Genomic DNA, 22,104 nt, shown 5'->3' with positions numbered 1-22,104 from the left:
GCCTTCACTGAAACCAGTGAAAGGGCCCAGTGTCCCCTCACAATGTGTAATTTACCTCCCATACATTCTTCTCAAGCCCAGGCTGTATTTTGGATTTTGAGTCCCACCTGGAGACAGTGCAGAACTATTCCCACACCCGAGGGCCAGTCAGTGTCTGAGTGAGCAGCAATGCCTTCTGTGGGGTTCCTGCCCTCTGCAAACACGGTGATGAGGGCTGGGAGCACTTGGCTGCTGCCTCAGACCCCAAGGGCTGCAGGAGGCTGTGCCCTGCCCAGCTGGTGCTGAGCCTGCTGTGCCCTGGCCAGCCCAGCATACCCATCATCCTTCTTGCCCTTCCTCTTCAGCTTTGGGGAGGCCCGGGGGGATGCTTTGACTTTCCAGTCCTTCACAGGCAGCCTCTGTGCTGATGCCTTGGCACCAAATCCACCTGATGTAGAAGCCAAGCTTGCAACTTCATCATCGTGGTCACTGTGAAGGAACAGCAAGGGAGAGGACATCACTCACCACACTGGACTGGGATGGATTCACACAGATCTTCACCCACACATGGCCAGAGTCAGCTACAGACACCCCCACCTAACCTTTCACAGTCACCTCAGGGCTCAGAACAGGCTGCTCTGCTTTGATCCAGGTCTGCTCAGGCTGAGCTCCAGTGCTGTGCAGCAAGGCTTGGAGGGTCCCTGCATTAGGGACAGCAGGGCCCAGGCAGCTGTAAAGTTGTAGGGAGGTGCTGTGTAAAGCACATCCCTACATCACATCCCTACATCCTGTAGGAATGGGCCTTACACAGCACATCCCTACAGCTTTACAGACAGCAAGCACTGGACACAGAACACATTTCAACAACAGAGGAGGATCAGGTGAGCCTAAGGTGTCTGTGATCCTCAGTACCTTGGAGACTTTCCCCTGCTGAGCAGCCTCCAATACAGGCTGCAGGTTTCAGTCTGAATTGATGTGTGGATTGTGGACAATCCTCAGCTGTCAAACAGGGCTGAGCTTGTCAGGCACACAGAATATGCCCACAGAACTTCAGGGGGACTTATCAGGGAGGAAAGATATCAGAAGCAGGAAACTTACTCCTGAGGTATCCTTGCTACCTTATATAAGGCAAATGTTTGGAAACTGATCTCTTAATAGGTTTTTATTGGTAATTAAACCAATGCTTTTAGAAGCAGCACAATCAAACCTTTCCCTACAGAGAATAAACTGGAGAGGGCCCAGAGGCCAATCTTGAGATGAGCTGAAGTCACCAGAACATGAGGAAAGCTGGACTGCAAACCCAATTAAGTCAGGAGACAAAACAGAGACATTCACCCCACATGTGAAGGCTGGCTGGGGACAGAGGCACAAATGCAGCCTGAGCTGAGCCATGCAGGGTGAGAGAGGGGGCTGAGCACTCTGGTACCTTTGCTCTGCACTGGCATCCTGGCTGTCATGCTGCAGAAGGTGGTAGCTGTGTCGATGGTAGGAAGAACTCTTGTGCTTTTCTTCAACCTCATCCCTTGGGCTAGAGAGGGGAAAAAAGAAAATACCATCACAAAAGTCTCTTTCAGCTTGGATATTCACTCTCTCCATGTCTCATGAGAGATCCTGATAGGAAGTCTGTAGCAAAAATCAACCCCACACTGATCCCACAGATCCAGGAAGAGGCAGTGCTGAGCAGAGGCACTAAGCACTTGAACTGGTCCATGTGCTTTTCTGGGGCCTCAAAAGGGGAGAAGCAGCTCAGCTATGCTTGAAGTAGATTTCCAAGAATTACCTCCCAACAGACATTCATACAAGAGAGGTAAGCCACTACTCAAACCTGGCACACACTTCCATGAACCTTGGGTTTGTTCTTCCTCATTTAATACTGATCACTGAAGCAAAAATCATCAGTGCTTCTTAGTTCCTTAAAGTGTCTGAGGAAGTGTGTGAATTTGATGAGTCAGCTCTAACAGACAGGATTGTAACAGTGCATCCAGTCTGAGTATCACAATGATTTTGAGAGCAAACTGCATGTGCTTCTAGGCTGCCAATTAGGTCTGCCTGAATGCAGCTTGCAGGAAGGACTTCACACAGAAGTGAGCACTTGTGAAATCTCTCACAGTCAGAGACAGCTGATCTGGTATTCTGATGTAACACATCCAGAAAAATTCAAAGGCAGAGTGGGATTGAGGGGAGTTGCAAACTCCTACAAATGTATTTTCTCAAGTTCATATTATGAGTCGAATCAAAAAATATTGTGTAGAAATACATTCTTAATGCCCTCCCAGAGGCATCAGATGGGACTGTTTCCTGAAACAACATCCTCAGCTGTGGAGGCACAAGGTGAGGCCTTTCTTTGCAACTCTGATGAGTGAACAGTCCAGGATTACCTGAGGGACAACACTGACTCTCTCAGCCTTCCAGTCCTGAAAATGAAGGTGTTTGCAGGTTCACACGGTGCATTTAGCCCCAGCCTGAGTGGAATCTGGAGATGCCAGATGCCTCTGGCTGTTCTCATCCTACTCCAGGACAGGGACACTCATTCTGTGATGAAACCCAGCACTGCTCCAGCATAACAGATCACTCCTTCTAAGCAGCCTAAGTGATGCTGCACCATCCCTCATTCCTGCTCCACTGCCATTCATTTTCTGACTGCTAAAGTATTTCATGTATTTGTAACACTAGCTGCATAGAGCCAGTCCTAAAAGAGAGACATACAAGCAAACCTGACAATTATTTTGTCAATTGATTCAACAAAAGCCTGCATCACCTGGGGTAGAATGTAGCTTGTACTGGTTTGATTTCCAGAGCACACAAAAAGAATCTCTAGTCTCCATGTGAACACGAAGGCCAACAAAGAGGACTTTTCACATTCTTAACAGAGATCATTTATACTGCAAAGGGTATCAGAGAGCAAAAGTGATCAGAGGTGGCCTAGGAAGTTCAGGACACAGCACACAGGAAGGCTGACTCATCAGATCCTTCAAGGGAAAGAGGGATGGAGAACTGCTCTGGATTAATCACAACATAAGAGCTTTTCACCAAGCTGCCAACTTGGCAATGCAAACAAACGGCCCCGTGCCAGACAAACCCAAGGATTACCTGTCTGCCATGCTGTTCCTGGTTTCCCGGGTTATGTCAGGGGCCGCCGGCCACGGCTGACTCACAACACTGTCAGAAGATGCATTTTCCTGAGTTAAAGCAGTCTCCAGTAACGATGGAGCATTCAGTCTGTCCACCTCCACTGGAGGCATGTCCAAAGAGTGGTGGCTGTGCTCGGAGTTGTGGCGGTTCCTGGGGGACAGCAGGTGCAGGGCAGAGGCGGCTGAGGCCATGCTGTCCGCGTGGTGCCCGGGCTCCAGCGCCTCCCCGGGCAGCGCGGGCGCCGCCGCCGCGAAGCTGCGCTGCAGCGTCTCGGAAGCAATCTCTGGGATATCCTGGGACATGGCTGTGGAAGCAGAGGAAATGACGTCTGGGGAGCGCTCACGGGTGGGAGAAGCCTGGGGCACCACCAAGGGCTCCACTTCCTGCAGTTCCAGTGCTAGAGAGGAGTTTCCTGGTGTCACCTACAAACAGAAATCAGACAAGAGGCTTCAGGATAATGTGGAGACACTCCAAGAACTCCTGGTGCCTTGCACTAACTGCCTCTGGAAACAGCCTGCTGCATCCTTTCCTCATGGGATTCCTTGGCTCCCACTCCATCAGACCGAAAACGGTCCCAGCACTTGTAGTGGACTTTGAGCTGGGCTAACAACACACTTAAGCCAATGCTAGTTTGAACTCCCATTCAAAAGAAAATGTAACACTAATTCTACCCCCCTGCTCTGCTCCAGACTCCCTTCTCTTTGAAGGAGAACACTAGTTTTAACACTGAACATATCCTTGTTTCAATTTCAAGCTTTGGTCACGGTCTGTTCTATACTACACCTGAAAATTAAAATTTAGGGATAGGAAATCATGATTTCAGACTCATCAGATCAACAAGCAGGAATAAGCCCTTCCAGGTAGAACTGCAGCTTAACACAAAGGCTGACCAGTTCCAGTCACTGGGATGGTGACAGCACAAGCTAGAGCTGTCCCTCTATTGCTGTATCTATAGCTGTATCTCTTTCAGAGACAGACTGTTCTACATATGGATAAATTCCACCAATGTGGCTGAGTAAACTGGACTGCACATCTGTGCCAGCAGCTGTGTTTTCCAAAGGGCACACACTGTCCCTGTTAACAACTAAATAAATGTAATTTCACAGAATCCTAGAAAGGTTTGGGTTGGAAAGGACCTTAAAGCTCACCTTGTTCCAACTCCACTGCCATAGGCAGGGACACCTTCCACTAGACCAGGTTGCTCAATGCCCCATCCAATCTGGCCTTGGGCACTTCCAGGGATTGGGAATCCACAACTTTCCTGGGAAGTCTATGCCAGTGCTTTACTACCCCCTGAGAAAAGAATTTCCTCCTAACATCTAAAATAAACCTCCCCTCTTCTAGCTTAAAATCATTCTCCCATGCCCTATCCCTGTCTGCCCATGCAAAAAGTCACTCTTTAAAGCACTAAAAGGCCACTCTGCTCCTCAGAGCCTTTTGTTCTCCAGGCTGAGCAATTTCAGCTTGTAGAGGCCCATAGAGAGGTTCCTTGGCCCATGAGAAGGAAGGGAGCAGCATTTGGAGCCTTACTGGAACAGGTGCCTTTGGTGTAAGCTTGTCAGGGAGGCCTGGGATAAGAACAGAGTGACTCCTGGGACTGGTCTGGAGACTGCTGCTGCTGCTGCTCAGCGTCAGGCTGGTGTCCAGCTGCATCTTGGGGCTCACTGTCAAGTCTTCTGAAGCTCTGCAGAAACAGACACCAGCAAATCAAGCAGCCCAAATAAATGACTGATCTGCATTAAACACTCGAGCTGAGGAGATGGGGTACAAAGATCAGTGGAGGAGCCCTTGCTCTTTCCACCATGGTCAGCTACTAGTCCCCGTACAGGTCAGAGAGACACCAGGTGGAAACAACAAAAAAAGAGAAAAAAGGGGCATAGCAATCCTTTAGAATTCGAGGGGTCAGTGAGAGAAGGGAGCAGTTGTATCTCCAGTGGGCACTGTACAGAGTACAGGGAGAAACACAACACTATGAGATGAGTCTCTCTCCTTTTCCCAACCCCCAGAAGTGAAGTTCTCCCCTGTTAAGCAGCCCAACCCACTGTCACACTGTAAGATTTTCCTACCAGTCCTAATTCTCTCCCTGTCCTTGGTGGCTGCAGAGTTCTCTTACCTGTAAACAATGGCCCTTTGGGAAAAGCACGGAGAGCAACAAAACTGAGCTGCAATAACAGAATCCCTATGAGGCACACACAAAACACTCTTGTTGGCCTCTAGATGACAACAGACACGTTCCAAGCTGCAACAGGGATGCAAACAGCTGCCTATACAGGGGTGTTGGGACTCAGGCCAGTTTCTAACTCTGGTTACAATCTCCTCTCCTGCAAGACATGCTACAGCTCTGTGCTATCCCAAAGGCCTGTGCCAGTTCAGCTGCAGATGCATTATTTAACTCATGTGCTGCTCACCTGGGCAGAGAGGCATCTGTGACAGAAGTGCTGCTCATGGCTGTGACTGCAGTCAGGGAACTGACACTGCTGCCTGGAGAGACAGCGATCTGCAAGGAAACACAGCAGTCAGGAGGCCACAGAGGCCAACAACACAACTCAGCCTGAGGAAGAGACTCCTAGACAGTCTCTGGTGAAGAGGGAATAGAAAACATCCCCACAGGTTGGGTTGTTCTGCTAAAGTGCTCAGGTGCTGGACAAAGACAAATCACAAAACATCCCCATCATATGGCTGCTTTTACTGGGGAACTGCTGTCCCCAAAGTGACCTCACCAGTGCAGAGGCAGAGGGTTTATGGCAGAGAGTGGGGTACTCCAGAGGGGTCTCACAAGTCTGAACAGTTCCAACAGTCCCCTGATCATTTCAGATCTGCAATCCCACAGGATCCCATCAGCAGGATGTGCAGAAGTGGAATCTTTTCTTCCATTACAGTTATATCATATCCCCAAACAACATGTGCAAACCAGTAAGAGCAGTCTCCCAGCTCAGATACAGTTATTTAGCAAACCCATATTTCTACAAAGCACACCTACATCAGTGGCTTTGCAGTTAAACACAGCACTTACAACACAAACTTAGGCCAGCTTAGCATTTTAGATGTGCCAACAGGTCCCTGCTCAGTCTGGCTACATGCAGAGTCTCCTGTGTGCCCTGCATTCAGCTAGCAGAGCTTATCACAGTCATTACAGCTGGAAAGGGTGTCCAAAAGTACCAAAATCCACCCCCATCCCTTACATCACCTTAACAGATCTCTGATTACCTGTTGAAGAGAAGTACTTGGTGTCATGAATGCATCTGGAGTCATCAGTTTGGGCTTGGCATCACTGGACAGGGACAGAAAGTCAGCTGGCACGGGCAGATCGGCGATGCGCCGCAGGTCCGGCTGGGAGCCGTGCACAGACTCCTTCTCAGAGCCCAGCCCCTCCGTGCCCAGATCAGCCATGTGGTCTGGAAAGGCTTCCAGGGAGAGGTACAAATCAGTCTGGAACTTCCCTCCAAAACTAAAGCTCTAATTCCACGAAGTATAAACTTGTGCCATTGCATGCCATGCTTGATTCCAAGAAGAACAAGTAAAAACCCTGCAAGATTCCAGCCAAAGCTTAGAGCAAAGCAAATCCTGTGTTATGCTTTCTCCTTATATGCCAGACTGGATTTTATCAGGCTTTGATAATAAAATGTCCAAGCTTCCTTTCTTCCCTAAAAGCAAGGCCAGTTGAACTGCCACATCCCAGAATGGTGAATGAGCTGAAAGAGCTCATCACAAACAGCCCAGCCCCCTCTACTCCCACAGCTCTGCTGTCACTCTGATCTCTTCCACCTGACAAGAGACAAACTTCAAGTTTCTTTCGCAAGTGCCAAATCACCCAGGAAGGTGAACTCAAGCATGCACAAAGCATTAGCACTCCTGGTGTAACACATCCCAAACTCCATACTCACAACCAGGGTCTAACCAGCTTCCTGCTCCACTGCTACTCCATATTCAGAACCCTTTATGCAATGACACCACTGCAGTACAAAAAGATACCCAAAACTCTCCTGCTCGCCCCACCAACAACTTTTAGAGGCTCAGCAACACTGAAGACCAATTAAACACACATGCTCACCAAATTCTTCATGAGAGCCATGGGCAGGCATGGAAGCACTTGTGTCAGGGCTGTGAAGAGGCTGGAATCTGATCTGCACATCCTGTAGGGCCCTAGAAAGAAACAAGCATCTCTGATCAGCTTAGGAACCACCAGGAGAAGACTCAAGGCATCATTAAGGCTCAGAAGATCTCTCTTCACTGAACTAATTCCCTTGGAAAATGCTTCAGTGTTTTCTGCCTGTCACAGAAGCAACAGAAGCTGATCCTCAGTCAGCCGTGTCACCCAGTTCTGCCACCCAGGGTATCTGAGATGTTTCCCAGCATTTGTGTGTGAGCACAACTCTGAAATCACTCATGGAAATAGAAGCTTGTCACACCATTCAGGGCTATCTCCTGTAAGGCCATACACACCACAGCCAGAAATGCCTATGGGGCCAAATAGCTTTTGTCATAGGCAAAAGTATTTAACTTAAATTTCTACAAGTCAGTGCAGGGTTAGGACAAACACAGACAGCTGCACACACATACTCACTTGGTGTGAACACAGAAGAGTTTTATCAGAACACCTGCTGCTGATTCAACAGCCCCAGAGCCCTGAGCACCTTCTGGAAAGAGACAGAAGTAAAATATGAAGTTGCATGGAAACTACACACAAAGTACTACAAAAGCATCACAGCAGGATGAACTGACAGCAAAGAACCAGCATGATACAGATTCTCTTTATCAATGATGTGGATGAGGGAATCAAGAGCACTCTCAGTAACTTTGCAGACAACTCCACAGAATATCCTGAGCTGGATGGGACCCATGAGGATCATTGAGTCCAACTCCTGGCCCTGCACAGAACACCCTAAGAATCACTGCATGTGCCTGGAAGAACTGTCCAAATGCTTCTTGAACTCAGACAGGCTCAGTGCTTCAATCACCGCCCCAGGGTACCTGTTCCTGTGCCCAACCAGCCTCTGGATGAAAAACTTTTTCCTGATATCCAACAAAAACCTCCACTGACTCAGCTTTATGCCATTTCCTTGAGTCCTGTCACTGGTCTTGAGATTGAAAAGATCAGTGCCTGCCTCTCGTGAGGATGCTGGAAGACTGCAAGGAGGTCTTCCCTCAGTCTCCTCCAGGCTGAACAGACCAAGTGACCTCAGCCACTCTCCATCCAGCTTCCACTTCACCATCCTCATGGCCCTCTTCTGGACACTCTCTAACAGCTTTGTGTTTTTTTTATATTGTGGTGCCCAAAACTGCACATGGGACTCAAGGCTGCACCACTGCAGAGCAGAGCAAGACAATCCCTTGACTGGCTGAGGATGCTGTGCACCACTTTAGGCAGGAGTGCTGATGTGCAGGAAGGAAGGAAGGGCCTACAGAGGGGTCTGGACAGGCTGGATTGAGGGGCTGAGGCCAATTGTGTGAGGTTCAACAAGGCCAAGGGCCAGGTCCTGTGCTTGGGCCACAACAACCCCCTGCAGCACCACGGGCTGAGCAGAGTGGCTGCAAAGCTGCCCAGGGGGAAAGGGCCGGTGGGTGCTGTTGAGAGCAGCTAAAAATGAGGCAGGATGTGCCAAGGTGGCCATTGGCATCCTGGCCTGTTTCACAACAGTGCCACCAGCAGGACCAGGGCAGTGACCAGGCCACACCCTGAATCCTGTGTTGCAATGCTTGACAATCCAGCTTAAGCCTAACACCCAATCTAAACCTCATTGGGTGCAACCTGAGGCTCTTTCCTCTTGTCTTGTTATTTGGGAGAAGTGACCAGCCTTTCACAGCAAAGTCAGAACAAGCCAGGAAAGAAATCCTGACCACACAGCAGCCAAATTGTGTCACCTACCTACACTCAAGCTGTCAGTCTCCTCCTCTGCCGGGAGCACCTCGGTGTGCCGCAGCCGGCAGCGGCTCACGGCCTGGATGCCAAAGCTCAGCACTGGGTGGGTCAGGAGGAACTCTGAGATGGAGCTGAAGTAAGCCTTGCCCTCCTCCTGGTTCTGCATCAACTCCATCACATACAAGACCTGGAATTGGTCAATCAGAGCTTTCAGAGCAGACCATGCACAAGTGTGGGGACTACAGAGCTGAGCATGCAAAACAGATTGGGAACAAGGGAAATAATGTGAGGAATAAAGCCTGGACCTTGAAATTTGAAATGGAACACTCAAGGGAACCACAAGCACCACACTCTTAAGGGAGTCAATGTTGATCAAGAACTCCATCCTACCATGCCAGACACAAGTATCTCCAAGAGAGCTTTACAAAGGGTGAGAAATAATCCTTAAGGCTCCTCAGCATTACTCAGCTGAACTGCTGCCCTTTTTCATCAAACAGTGAAATTGCTGAGTCAACTTCTGCATTTTTATCTACTAACATGCAAATCCCAGACCTAGGCAGCACAACCAGTCACACACAAGGCCAATTCTGCTTCAGCCACCATTTCCCACAGGCAGCAACAAAATGAACTACTTACTTTCCTCTGCACATCACTCAGTATCAGATACTCAGCTGAGAGGTCCAGGCAGACTTTCAGGCTGGGAGGAATATTCATGGAGCTGAAGATGTCAGGGGAAAAGCTACATATACAAATAAGAGGGAAGGGGTGCAGACAAAAAGGTAGATTAGCCCAACCAGCATGATTGCTATGAAACTGCACTAATTACCAAAACTCCCACAGAACCTTAAGGAGTTTACAGCCCTATTACAGTGCAACCACCCACTAGAACAGAAACTCCCTTGCTGAAATCAATGCTGACATCAGCTAAGAAAGTAGCTGGGAGATGGCATGATAGGATCAAGTTATGGATTCTGAACATTGAAATGGAAGATGACAGTCATTACTCAACATGTTTACATGTTTCACATTCATAGGAGTACAAGAGTCAATGCTGCAGATTTAAAACCAAAAATCCACCAAATCAAAATAACCCTTCCACAAGTTTTGTACCTTCTGTAGTGTGAGTTGGAAAAAGCAGCACTTGGCTCTACGTCATTTCTTCTCATTTAAAGAGGGAAAATCCAAAGTGGCCTTAAGCATGTGTGTGGTAAGAAAGGCCATGATCCACCAACAGAAAAATAAAATCAGGGAACCTAAGTTGAGTCAAGGGATGGATTAAAGCACAATTTCAATTTCTGGGCCTAGACAGCTCAACATTTAAACCTTGGATAATTTCTTAAGCTCTATCAACATAGCAGCTTCTCAAAATTTAAACAGAAAAAGCACTAATAGGAGAAGAGCCTAGATTGGTTATTGAATATCTAAAATCTCCAGAGAAGAAAACACTCAAGGTGTGCAGTTCTGTTGTGCAATCTCCCCTCATGCTACAGCTATGTCTATGCTTTACAGAACAAGGCAAAGACAACAGATCTTGGTAACACAAATAATAAAAGTATAAACTTCCCTGGCCCTGCCTAAGCTTGACCTGACAGTCTGCCAGAGCTGAGAGCTTCCAACAACAGGTTGGAATGGCAAAGGAGTAGAATCCATGGGACATCAGGGATCACCTTTGCAAATCCAGTGCCCTTAAATGCCAGCCTTCAGGGGCATCCAGGCACACGTACCGAACAGTCTGCAGACAGGTCCAGGACACCGTGCACCACATCTTCAGCTCTCTGTTCTGCTCGGCTCCTGTGATGAGAAACCTCCAGAAGGGAACTCTGCAGGCACAACAGATCCAAATTCTCTTAAAGAAGATTGATCCTTCCCAGAAAAGCTCCTCACAAGCTGCCCATGGCTGATTTTGCCCAACTGTGGTTTAAAGTTCCCAGAAAGTTTCTGCTCTGAGGCAGACTAGAAACCACTACACCTCTCAGAAACCTTAAGGCCACAACTGAAGAAACAATAACAATAAAAGATATATTTTCAGCAACGGGCAGTTGAAATCTGGAGGACTAACAGGCCATTTAAGACTGACCATGCCACAAACCTGAGAGGACTCAGGTTTTTTTAAATTCTCAATTTAGAATTCTCATTACTTTCATGAAATTGGCACTATGATTAAGGTCACTTTAGGTTGTGCTTCAGAGTCTTATTTATTTCTCCATCACTAGAAAACTGACTAAGGACTTGCTCCTGCTACAAAGCCAAAATTTTAAAGTATTATTCAGTTACAAGGAACTTTCAAGGCAACCCGAGGAAACAATTTAGAAAACAATGCTGAGCTTTAATATTTCAAGGACAGGATTGGGGACTTACTCTGGGTCTTGTTTTTTATGGTTGTCACAAAAGAGCAGGCAGGAAAGAGGTTTACCATCATGGGGTTTCCACTCATGAAGACACCTAAGAATAAATCAGAGAAAACATCCAAGTGTGAAGGGAGTGGTAAATGAGGAGGATGCTGAATACACAACTCCTTGTCCAGAAGCCACAAATGATTACTGGCTTGTAGCTCTCCTTATTTAAAATAAGGAGATCACACAGACAAATATTGTCACCAACAAATAAATAAAATCCCATGTTGTCATTTGGTCTGGTGTCTTAACAAAAATACAATGCAAAAAGAAGTCAGCATTGAGAAGAACAGCTCAGAGCAGCTTCCTGCATTTACACAGACAGTGCAAAAGAGTTTGACTACAGCTTGTGCAGAGCACAGAACTCCTGTTTCCAGACACAGCCCTCTGCTTTTTCCATAAGCCTGTGATATTCAGTGGTGCAATTTTTCAGCAACAAATTACAAACACTTATGCTGTATCTTTATAATGTCCTGAGAATGACCATCACAGGTAATTCTGTATCAAGGAAATTCTCCCAGAGAAAATGCTGCTGCTCTCTGTTCCAAGATCCTTCATTTCCCAATTCTCCAGTTACCTTGGCTCATCCTGTCCCTCAATATAGATCTGCCAGAATTTTACAAAACCATCATGGCTTGCTGTGGCCAACACAGTTCCATCTGGAGAAAGTGCTCCCTCGCTCAGGCACTACACAGAGGGGGGAAAAGAGACACAGAAAAGTAATTATAGCTTTTCTTACTTTACAAGAAGAAAAGGCTCTATCTTCAAGCAAGAATTTGACTAACAATCTGACAGTAGAGAAGGCCAGAGTGATTTTTAACAGAAGCTGGTAGCTTCTAACATTAAGCCTTTTAACCCTTCACAGAACAATTGACAGGCACCCTCTTTCTTGGTCATAATAAACCATCACATTTTCCAGACAGCAAATTCAAGTACAAGGGATTCTGTTGCCACTGCTCTTACTGTTATTCATGTTACAAATAGAGCTCATTTTGGTTTGGGCTCTTCTGGCTTTTACAATTATAATTACCTCACAACTGTTTTTTTTACATCCAACTGTCCTAAGAACTGCAGTTCCTGAGACCCTATAACCCAAAGAAAACCCAAAGAACCCAGGTTTGTACCGTGCTGTGGCCTTTCACCACAATGAAGCCTTCTTTGATGTCAGGCACTTCCACCGGCCAGGAGCTGTTGTTGGTTCGGATGATGTCCAAGTCCCACACCTCTGCCTGGAAAACAAACATGCAGACACACAGGTTTATTTTTATAACCACTGGTTTGATCCAGAGAACTTCCTAGATCCTTATCTTATGGCCTGACACACCAGCCCAATGCAAGTGTGTGACACACACCTTCCCATTTCCACACAATTTGGCCATTCAATCCTGGCACTGTACATAACACAGGGAATTGCTCTTGGCATTTGGAGCTGCTGCCCACCAAGCCCCTCCCTCGGGTACTGGCTCAGCCTGAACAAACAAGTGAGGTCTCTGTTTCAAGTGGTCCTTGGCATCTGATGGTGAGCAAAAATTCCCTTTCCATCCTCTTGAGGATGGCCCAGAGAATGATCTCTCCTGGGAAGAGAGGACCCCAACATCTCACAGGAGGATCCCCAACACGGACTAGACAGGAGCCTTAACAACTTCACTGCAAAGTCAGCTCTTTCCTCCATTAAATTCTCTCCTAATGATAAGTTAGGACAATGTTTCCAAGCAGATTTTCCTTACCCTGTCCTCATGCAGCAATGCCAGGGTCTGGCTGCCCTCCTCGCCGCTCTCCTCGCTGTCGTCGGGGATGAAGGGGCACCAGATGATTCTCCGGAAGGTGTTCAGGGGGGTGTTGTCAGGCCTCTTGATGTTAACCAGGATCTCCTCTCTGATCACCAGGGTTAAGAAATGCAACATTCTGCCTCTGCTACTAATGCCCAGCAATAAACTGTTCAGGTTTGGTCTGCTGTTTTAATACTGTTAAACCTCAAGGGGTTTTGGGCCATCAATTCAAAAAGAAAGCAGGTAAAGGGATTCTGCTGAGAAAGCAGCCAAGCTAGAGTTTCTTCACTGACAGAAGAGCTCCAGCTTACAAAATTTTATAGGTTCTCACAATTTTCTCTTGCAGGCTGCAGTGACAGGATGAGCACAACAAGGGCACACAGCCACATCTGAATGTGCAATCCATCAGACAGCTAATGATTAGATGATTTGTTAGCATTGCAACACTACCAGAGAAAGACAGAAGAGCTACCACACTCCCCCAGCTGAGTGCTTGAGTGCACCACCACAAATCAGGGCTTCAACAACTACCACCACCTTTGCTCCAGTTGCTTTTGAAATGATGGTGCACAATTAAAATTAAAAAGCTACACTCTGAGGTGACATGCCTCAGTGTTTCCCAGAAGCACTGAGCAATCACTCCTAGCAATTAAATGAAAATATTTAGGGTAATGAACACTGAAAATAAATTTCAGGGCCACTAAAAGGATGACAGGTTTGGAAAGAAGATAGTGAGTGGATGGGATGTATTATATCCTCTTCCCAAGAGAAGAACTGAGGAAAAGAGGTAGAACCAGACAAGACAAACCTCTGTCACACACTTGAGGTGACACTGTCCACACCCAAGCTGCTACAGACTGACACTTCTCGCTGCCTACTTTGCCTGGACCAGGAGCACTGAGGTGCTCCTAGAATCTCAAGCATTGCTATATCAAGTAATGACTGTGCTGAATGCAGGTAAAAGTTGACAGATTTCATCCTCTAGAAGGGGCATAACTATCAATCTTTCCCCTGCAAGCTGCAATTCTGCAAAGGCCACAAAATCAAAGGGTAATGTTGGGGTTGCATTCACATCTCTCATTACACAGAGCCTGACAGGAGGTGTATTTGGACAAGATACTGGATTTTTTCTTTATCCATGGCCAGGCGCCAGACAAAAAGGTTGCCAGCCTCGTCCAGGCAGGCCAGCTGGTTGGAGTTGAGGTGAGCAAAGGCCAGGTCTGCCACACCTCCCGTGAATCCCTTCAGCAAGGTCCGCTCAGCAGTGCTCACACTCAACACCCGCACCATGGCAGAGCCATTGCTGGCAGCTGTGAGACACACAGAGGAAAAAGTCACCATTCATGTAAAAGTCACCATTCATGTCTCTGGTTTCTCTGCATAATTCTCATAAACTCCCCATAACTCTCATAAACTTCTCATAATTCCCAGGATTATCCTCATTAAATGCTGCAATTAAAAGCCAGGCCTGAACCTTCATCCTGAGCTTGCCACGCTTCCAAGACTGACCTCCAGTGACTATGAATTAATTTTGTTTGCAATTTAATTTTCAGTTGGTTTTAATTAAATTCAATTAAATTTTCAGTTTAATTTTTCATGGAGTAAAGGAATCACTGAGAGGCAGATAGCTCAGATACATGTTCTGTAAGGGGAACCAAAAGGCATGAACATTCACCCTGCAGAAAGCCCTGCTTTTTGGCTTGCATGACTGAAAAGAAGACGCTTCATAACATGAGACCACTAAGCAAAGTTTCCAGCTTCCCTTTTCAGACAGACACCAATCCCTACAAAGCAGGCATTCTTACAGAGATCATGGTGCTTTCACTTCCTGATGCCCATGCCAGCCCTAGCAAACCACTCAGCTTCCCAGTGTTACTACACCCAAGCTTTTAAAATACTTTTAAAAGGGTGAGACATCCTTAAGCTACTCTAAAATAACCTCAGCTAGGAAAAAACACAAGAGCAGAGTAGCAGGTTTCATCAAAGACCAGATAAACTGGTGTGAGAACTAAGAATAAAGAGACACAGACACTCTGTACATCTATGAGAGCAGAAAGAGACACTGTAGATAAATAAGTGTTCATTTCATAGAACTCTTAAGGTTGGAAAACACCTTTAATATCATCATGTCCAACCACCACAACCCTCATGTTCACTGCTAAACCATGTCCTCAAGTGCCATATCTATGTGGTTTTGAACCCTTCCAGGAATAGTGACTTCACCACTTCCCTGGGCAGGGCAGTTTCAACGTTTTAATTTTTCCTAATATCTAATCTAAACCTTCCCTGGCACAACTTGAGACTGTTTCCTCTCATCTTGCCACTTTCTTTCCCATATGCTGTGAAACAATCTTTCCCAGTGTTCTGCTTTCCTCTCTCTATTGCACAAGGCACTGCATCTGCTCTTTGGATCCTCAAAATTTACCCTTAAACTCAAGTCTAAATTTGTGCAAAAAAATCCATCACAAACACTTATCTGCTCAAATTGCCATGGGGCTGTTTCTGTGCTTGTTTGCTGCAGAAATATTTAATTAGAGGAATATGAACATCAGCTCTCCAGTAAAACCAATGTAGTCCTTCAATTTTTCCTACATCCCCACTGAGTCCTTCTCTTGTATTTCTAACTCTCCCACATAACAAACTCTTCTCTCTTCTCTCTACAACAACACTCTGATCTGGATATTTCAAGGTATGTTTCAATTAGTGTCAGTTATGTTGTTCTGATGTAAACTCTGCCTTTGTTACTGATACACAGAGCAAAAGAATACAAATCACGTCCAAGACAAGAAGGTAACTCACCTCTAATGGCATAAGCCAGGTAAGAGTTGGAGACAGCTATCAGATTGCCATAATAGTACTTCTGCTCCCAGTCATATCTAGCAACAGGCTGTATTTTCACCTGTTCAGAAGAAAGAAAACAAAACATGAGAAATGTCTAGAATTATCTTTTCCACCCTTGTGGTCCCTTAGTTTGCTGCATACTGAGGAACAAACTGGAACAGAAAATGGAAAAACACAAAATGGAAAATTAAGGAACAAAGTGGAAAAGGGCTGAGTGGATCAAGACCAGATGTCTCTCTCCTCATCATCAGCATTTGTTCTGAGCATGGCTTAGTTCTCTGCTCAGCACCAGCTCTAATTTCAGCATATTGGTTCTTGCAGCTCTGACCTGCTGGCCAGAGCTCTCAGCAGGACTGACGCCAGCAGAACAGCCAGGGAATCCCTCCCTTCAGGGTGCAGGGAGGAAACAAGCAGCAGAAAATCATGTCTGTGGAGAAAGGACACTTCCCAGGAACCTACAGCTTAGATCATGAACTTCTGAAAATGAGAAGATAACTCAGCCAGACCCTGGAATATCAGAAACAACCCGTTACAAGATACTGCTCCAACTTTTTCTCCTTGTTAAAGTCTTTGACAAACTTCTACCTCATTACAAACTGCTATGACACAAGAAAGAAGATATTTATTTCTGTTTAAAAATATTCAAGCATGAGCTGATGTGACTAAAAAAGAGACAGACCATGCTTTCTCTTGCTCCTTACCTTGTTACTCCCTCTGGCCTTACTGGTGATGCTGGAATCACTGCTGGCCACTACCTCCACATCTTTTGCTGATATCACTAAGCACGTGGAGCTGTCATCACCAGAAAGGCAGCTTTAGAAGAAAAACAAAGGGGGGAAAAAAATCAGACCAGACTCACAGGAACAGAATATTTAACAATTTATGTTAAATTCATAATTTTAATAGCAACATAGCAGGATTTGTGCATCTAAGAGCTTGAGCTGAACAAGTGAAGACAAAACTCTTCTCAGCTGAGTCTCCCTTCCCTGTGTGTCCAAGGTTTGAGAGTCAAACATCTGCTTTGTTCAGCCTAAAAACCTTCAGCTCATTTCAGCTGAGCACAGACCTACATTTGATTCACATCCCCAGCACTGGAAGGTGTGAAGAAACCAAAACCAACCAGCTGAACATCATCAACAAAACAGTGCACACTGCTCGTGGTTCTCATGGCATCCTCTTTCAAAACCATGACCAGAGAACCCAAGCAGAAGCTACTTCCATGCTCTGCAACACCTCAGGTGTTGGGGCTCCTGCTGAACATCTACAGGGGAACCACAAGTTTCAACCAGAGCCCTCATGATTTACATTCACTCTGATCTGCAATTTTCACCTTGTACAGTCCTGTTTCCCTTCTCTGAACAACTCTGCAGGTATTCTTCAGTTCCTGAGATGCAAGGATGGCAGACTCCATGCATCAGCCTCACAAAAGCTACAAAAGCTCTAACCAAGAGCACTGGCTCACAATTGCCACCTGAACTGAACACAAAACCCATTGTCAGACTCCCAGCATGCATCTCCACGCTCCGGAGAACTGAATTTGAGCTGTTTTCTGCTCCCCCTCAGCATTTCTTTGGCAAGACTTACATGACTTGCTTGTCCTGCAGGGCTCCTAGGGAGATGCTGCGATGCACAGGCTTGGCCAGAGCAGCCCCATCCCCGCTCCCAAGGGGGTCAGGCACCAGCAGCCCATTCAGGTCCCCGTTGTACGAATTCGACGGCCTCTGGTTCTCATTCACCGAACCTGAGGAAAAGCAACACCAGCTGTGCCCAATGTGCATTTAAAATAAACAGCACTGTGTGAAATACACCACCTCCAGGTGCTTTTTGTCAGCCTCTGTGGGTCTGTCAGGTAGAATAAGCTGAATTAACTGGGACAAGTGTTCTACAAAAAAAATAAGAGACCTCCTATGTGATGACAAACTCACCTCCACACATCTGAGTGAAATACTTCATTCTCCTTCACAAGCAAATCAGAGAAACTTCAAAGAAATTGTTTCAAGGAACTTAACCTGGCTCAAGGAGCAAATAGCTTTAGATCAGAAAGACTAAGCTGGTAATTCAGGTTTACTGAATCAAGTGCCAGACCAAAAGGTTCTTAACAAGTCACTTCTAACCCTCAGGCTGCAGAGAGACCTCTGAAGTCCAGGAGTGCAGGCATCAGCTGCAACATTTGGGGCTGGCTGGAAACAATACATTTGTTACTTTCCAAAACTGGCTTCTAACCGTGAGACCTCGAAGTCCAGGTGTTTAGGTAATTTTCCTAGGAAACTCTGCAGCTGTGCTTTTGGGATTCCCATATTTTTCCCTTGATTGAACAATCACAGAGAAGTTTATAGCACTCAAATTTTGTGTAAAGCAGCCATTTGTTCAGAGCCCCAGCTGTGCTTTGAAGAGTGTGTATGCCCTGACTTTGCACATCTGGCCTAGCACCAGATACTTGGTGGCTTCCATGCCTTCTGAAGGCTTTAGGAGGGGACAGATGGGTGAAGGAGACTCTTCTTCACTAGCAAGGCAAATATTTGACAACCCCCACTGGAGAGCAGAGTCCCCCCATCTGCACCCCCACATCAGCACACCAAGGAAAAGCCGCCTGTCTCAGCGAATCCTGGCTGGAAATTTTCACTGGTTTTGAAACCCGAAATTTCGTATACTGTTGCCAGGTAACAACTGCTGTGGAGCTCTTGCAAAATGGCTGCTCCCAGCACCAGAACTCCCCATCTCTGGCACATGGAACAAACCTAAACATGACTGTGGGCAAGAGGCAGATCCTTCCAAAGTGAGACAACCTTTCTGCTACTGAATAGGCTTCAACAGCTCAGGGTGAGTGCTGCTGCCTAAAACACAACTGCAATTATTCATCTGCCAAAAGGGTATTTTAAAGCTTGCCTGTTTATGAAGAGTCATTATGGACACAGAAGTGTGCAGTGACAGGGTACCCCAATGCAGGGACAATTTGGGCACCCACCTCAGTGTAGAAAAAGCAGCAGCACTCACACAGCACAAGGAAATTCAGGCAAGGGAATGTGATCCAGCACCTCCCACTGGTGCTGTGCTTGCTGTCACAGGATTAAGATGTGCCCCTTATTCCTACAGCATGTGGTGGGTGCTTGTCCAGTTGCAGCTACTTCCACTGACAGCACTTGATCCTTTGTGACCAAAGGCAGGAAAATATTCTCTACAGGAAAAGCATCCAGTCTCCCAGAGAAAGATGATCCGTGCTTTGCCCTTTTGCAGCCACAGCAAAGCCTCATGTAAGTACTGCTGCTCTTTTACACACAGCAGCACAGTGATGTTTGCTCCATGGGAAGAAGGGAGGGAGAAACACTCTCCAGAGGCTGATGGCCCAACATCAGCTCACCAAGTTCAGGAATGGGCATAGCTCAGTCTGTGTTAGTGGAAGCCAGACAAGCACAGGTGCTGCCTGTGCACAGTCCTGGAGGCATAAAAAATGGGAAGAGGCTCTATTTGGTAAGAACATGAACTAAACCAAAAGGTTAAGCCAGACTGGTAGATCGAGGTCTCAAAGGGAAAGGAGGGTGTTTGTGTTCATTACCTTTCCAAGGAGCAGGAGCAGTCAGAGCTGAGACTGAACCATTCCTGCTCCCACCATCAGCTGCACCAGGGGAGGCCAGCCTGTACTGAACACTGCCCTGATACAGCACGAGCAGGGTGAGCCCACGTAACACCTGCTCAGCAGCAGAGATCCCTGCATGGAGGGAAGGATCCTGCCCACCACCAGCAGGGATGCTCCTCCTCAGCACAGTGGCACTGACAGCCTGTCCCCACATCCCAGCAGGCAGGTCCATGCTTTGGCAACAGCTACTGAAGCACCGGATGAAGTTTGCCAAAACAGGGAGAAACTGTGTCAAGAGAGACAGACTGGGGAGTGGATGACATTTTCACAATCACCAAGCCCAGAAGAATTAAAAAAAGTATTCTGAGAGTTGTAAACTCTTCAGAGCAGGGAGTGTTTCTTGTCACCTGCCTGGACAGGACCTAGAGAAACACAACACTGCTCACAGCTACCTGCACCTGGTATTGCAAAACCTGAAGGCTCCTCTGTTCCTCTCCCCTGGCATCCTAACAGGAGTTTCAGACTTTCAGCTAACATGTGCACATTTCTTCCTCTCCTTATTATGTCCATCTTTTCAAGTTCATTTGCTGTTACCCAGGCAGTGATTTTGTGCTGAGAACCAGCACAGGTTCCTTCTGTGAACCTCCTGCCCACTTGCTCCTCTCCTCTCAAATGCCTTCTTGTGCACTGGAGCTGACAGGGAAGGCAAAAAGAGAATGAACAGGAAAGAAGAATGAAAGAAATAAGCCATACTTTGTCAATAACTCCTTGACTTCAGCCAGCAGGAGAAGCTGCTTCAGGAGAAAGTCAGGTCACCTTGAGCAACAACTCCAAGCATTTCTCAACCACAACATATCCTTTCAGCTCAGACACTGCTTGTGAAATGAGTTCCCCATCCCTGCACTGAGCTCTCCTTCCAGTCTTCCAAGTACAGTGCTGCACTACAAATAAAAAATGTATTTTTCTTGTAAAAATTAGAATTCAGGAACATGCTAGCACTCCAGAAACCACAGAAACTATTCCAATTAATGAGAAGATTCTCTAAGGGTAGTAGAGCTAATGAAGCTGCCTTCCTGTAGGTTTAGTCCATCACCTCACAGGCCTCTACAGCTCTCCACAACAATCCCACACCCAACTTCTCTTCCTTTTGGCCCAGCAAAAGGCAGCACACATGGCAGCTGCTTTGGAGGTAGCACATTCCTGCTGAGTCTCAGGACATTGTGAAGTTGTATTATTCCTGTCCTGCCTTTCCCATGAAAGGAGCACAAGAAGGGCATAATTCTGTTCTCTACCCAGAGACTAAGACATTTTTGCAAAGCATTCATGTCTCAGCCTCCTTTAGAGTGTTACCTCACCACATTTGACTGAAAGACCACAGCAGGTTCAAGAAGGGAGATGAGAGGGAGCCGAAGCTCCAGGAGAGTGGGAACACTATCCAGCTGACTCCTGAGCCCGCTGCTGATACTCCTACAGGCATTAGGGAGCCCGCTGAACTCTGAGCAGAGAGGTATAACAGTTCAGAGCACAGGGAGAAGAATCACAACCACTTCAGAAGAGATATTTGCGATCCCATTTCACGTACAAATAAGGAGTGAAAAGTTCCTGTAAAGGGGGAACCTGGCGCTGATCTCAGAGCAGCCTACCACCCCTTCCACTCAGCGCAGAGAGACGCCTGGGAAACACTCCAAGTGCTCCTGGGAAGGGGGGACACTCGCAGCAGGGAGGTCGGGGTGTTCAGCTCCCAGCAGCAGCACCTCCCAGCTGAACGGAGCCCCGACACGGCCGCAGCAGCGAGCCCCGGGCCCGGCGTGCTCTGCTCTGCCCAGCGCCACCGCCCCCGTCCCTCAAGGCTGCTCCCCAGCCCGGGGCTCCTCTCCTCCCCTCACCGGCCGCGCCGCCGGCTCCGGGCTCTGCGGGGAGCGGGGCAGCGCCGAGCGGGACCCGCTGGCCCCGGGCGGCTCGGAGGGCGCTGCCGGGCACCCCGAGGCGAAGCGGTCCCGGCGGGGCCCCGCGCGCGCCCGCTGACAACCGGCGGGGCGGCGGCGCAACGGGCGCGGGGCTCCCGCGGCGCGGCCCGAGACAAGGCCCCGCCCGGCCCGGCCCGGCGGCCTCTGCGCCCCGCCGCTCCCCGCTCCTCACCTCCCGGCCGGTCCAGCTTGAGGATGTCCCGCAGGTGCTGCGTGGCGTCCTCGATGTCGATGCTGGAGCAGGAGGCCATGGGGCCCGGCGCGCCGCCCGCCCGCGCCGCCGCCACCGCGCTGCCCGGCCCGGCCCCGCCGCCCGCGCTTCCGCCTCCGGCCCGGCCCTGCGAGCGCCGGGCGGAAACCGCCGCCCGAACGGAGCGTTCCCGGCGCGGCGGGGCGGGGCCGGGCGGAGCCGGGAGGAGCCGAGAGCAGCGGGGCCGGGCCGGGCAGCGAGGCCTGTGGCTCCCCCGCCGGGATGGGCCAGCCCCGCTCACAGCGGCTCCCGCCGAACGCGGGGAGGCTGCACACACAGCACAGCGCGGGACTGGGCAGGGCTGCCGGCACCAACTCCTGGGGGGCGGCACGGAGCCAC

General features: G+C 48.1%; 1 protein-coding gene across 1 annotated transcript in view; it reads right to left on the bottom strand.

Moving 5' to 3' along the window:
* EDC4 (enhancer of mRNA decapping 4) overlaps positions 1–21,819 on the bottom strand; it is a 33,176-nt gene extending 11,357 nt beyond the window's left edge. The window contains exons 1-20 of the mRNA XM_064723196.1: positions 21,688–21,819; positions 17,559–17,715; positions 16,676–16,787; positions 15,933–16,032; positions 14,254–14,443; positions 13,092–13,239; positions 12,489–12,593; positions 11,942–12,051; positions 11,330–11,413; positions 10,696–10,791; positions 9,608–9,710; positions 8,978–9,158; positions 7,676–7,748; positions 7,163–7,254; positions 6,319–6,515; positions 5,520–5,608; positions 4,642–4,795; positions 3,070–3,533; positions 1,406–1,507; positions 316–468 (exon numbers count right to left, since the gene is read on the bottom strand). Of these exons, the coding sequence (XP_064579266.1) occupies positions 316–468; positions 1,406–1,507; positions 3,070–3,533; positions 4,642–4,795; positions 5,520–5,608; positions 6,319–6,515; positions 7,163–7,254; positions 7,676–7,748; positions 8,978–9,158; positions 9,608–9,710; positions 10,696–10,791; positions 11,330–11,413; positions 11,942–12,051; positions 12,489–12,593; positions 13,092–13,239; positions 14,254–14,443; positions 15,933–16,032; positions 16,676–16,787; positions 17,559–17,715; positions 21,688–21,766 (2,789 nt within the window). The 5' untranslated portion in view covers positions 21,767–21,819. The remainder of the gene's footprint in view (positions 1–315; positions 469–1,405; positions 1,508–3,069; positions 3,534–4,641; positions 4,796–5,519; positions 5,609–6,318; positions 6,516–7,162; positions 7,255–7,675; positions 7,749–8,977; positions 9,159–9,607; positions 9,711–10,695; positions 10,792–11,329; positions 11,414–11,941; positions 12,052–12,488; positions 12,594–13,091; positions 13,240–14,253; positions 14,444–15,932; positions 16,033–16,675; positions 16,788–17,558; positions 17,716–21,687) is intronic.
* Positions 21,820–22,104: the final 285 nt, after the last annotated feature.

The sequence above is a fragment of the Zonotrichia leucophrys genome, chromosome 11, assembly GCF_028769735.1.
Source record: "Zonotrichia leucophrys gambelii isolate GWCS_2022_RI chromosome 11, RI_Zleu_2.0, whole genome shotgun sequence".
Taxonomy (NCBI): domain Eukaryota; kingdom Metazoa; phylum Chordata; class Aves; order Passeriformes; family Passerellidae; genus Zonotrichia; species Zonotrichia leucophrys.
The sequence above is the reverse complement of the archived record's forward strand: the minus strand, read 5'-3'. Positions and strand labels throughout refer to the sequence as shown.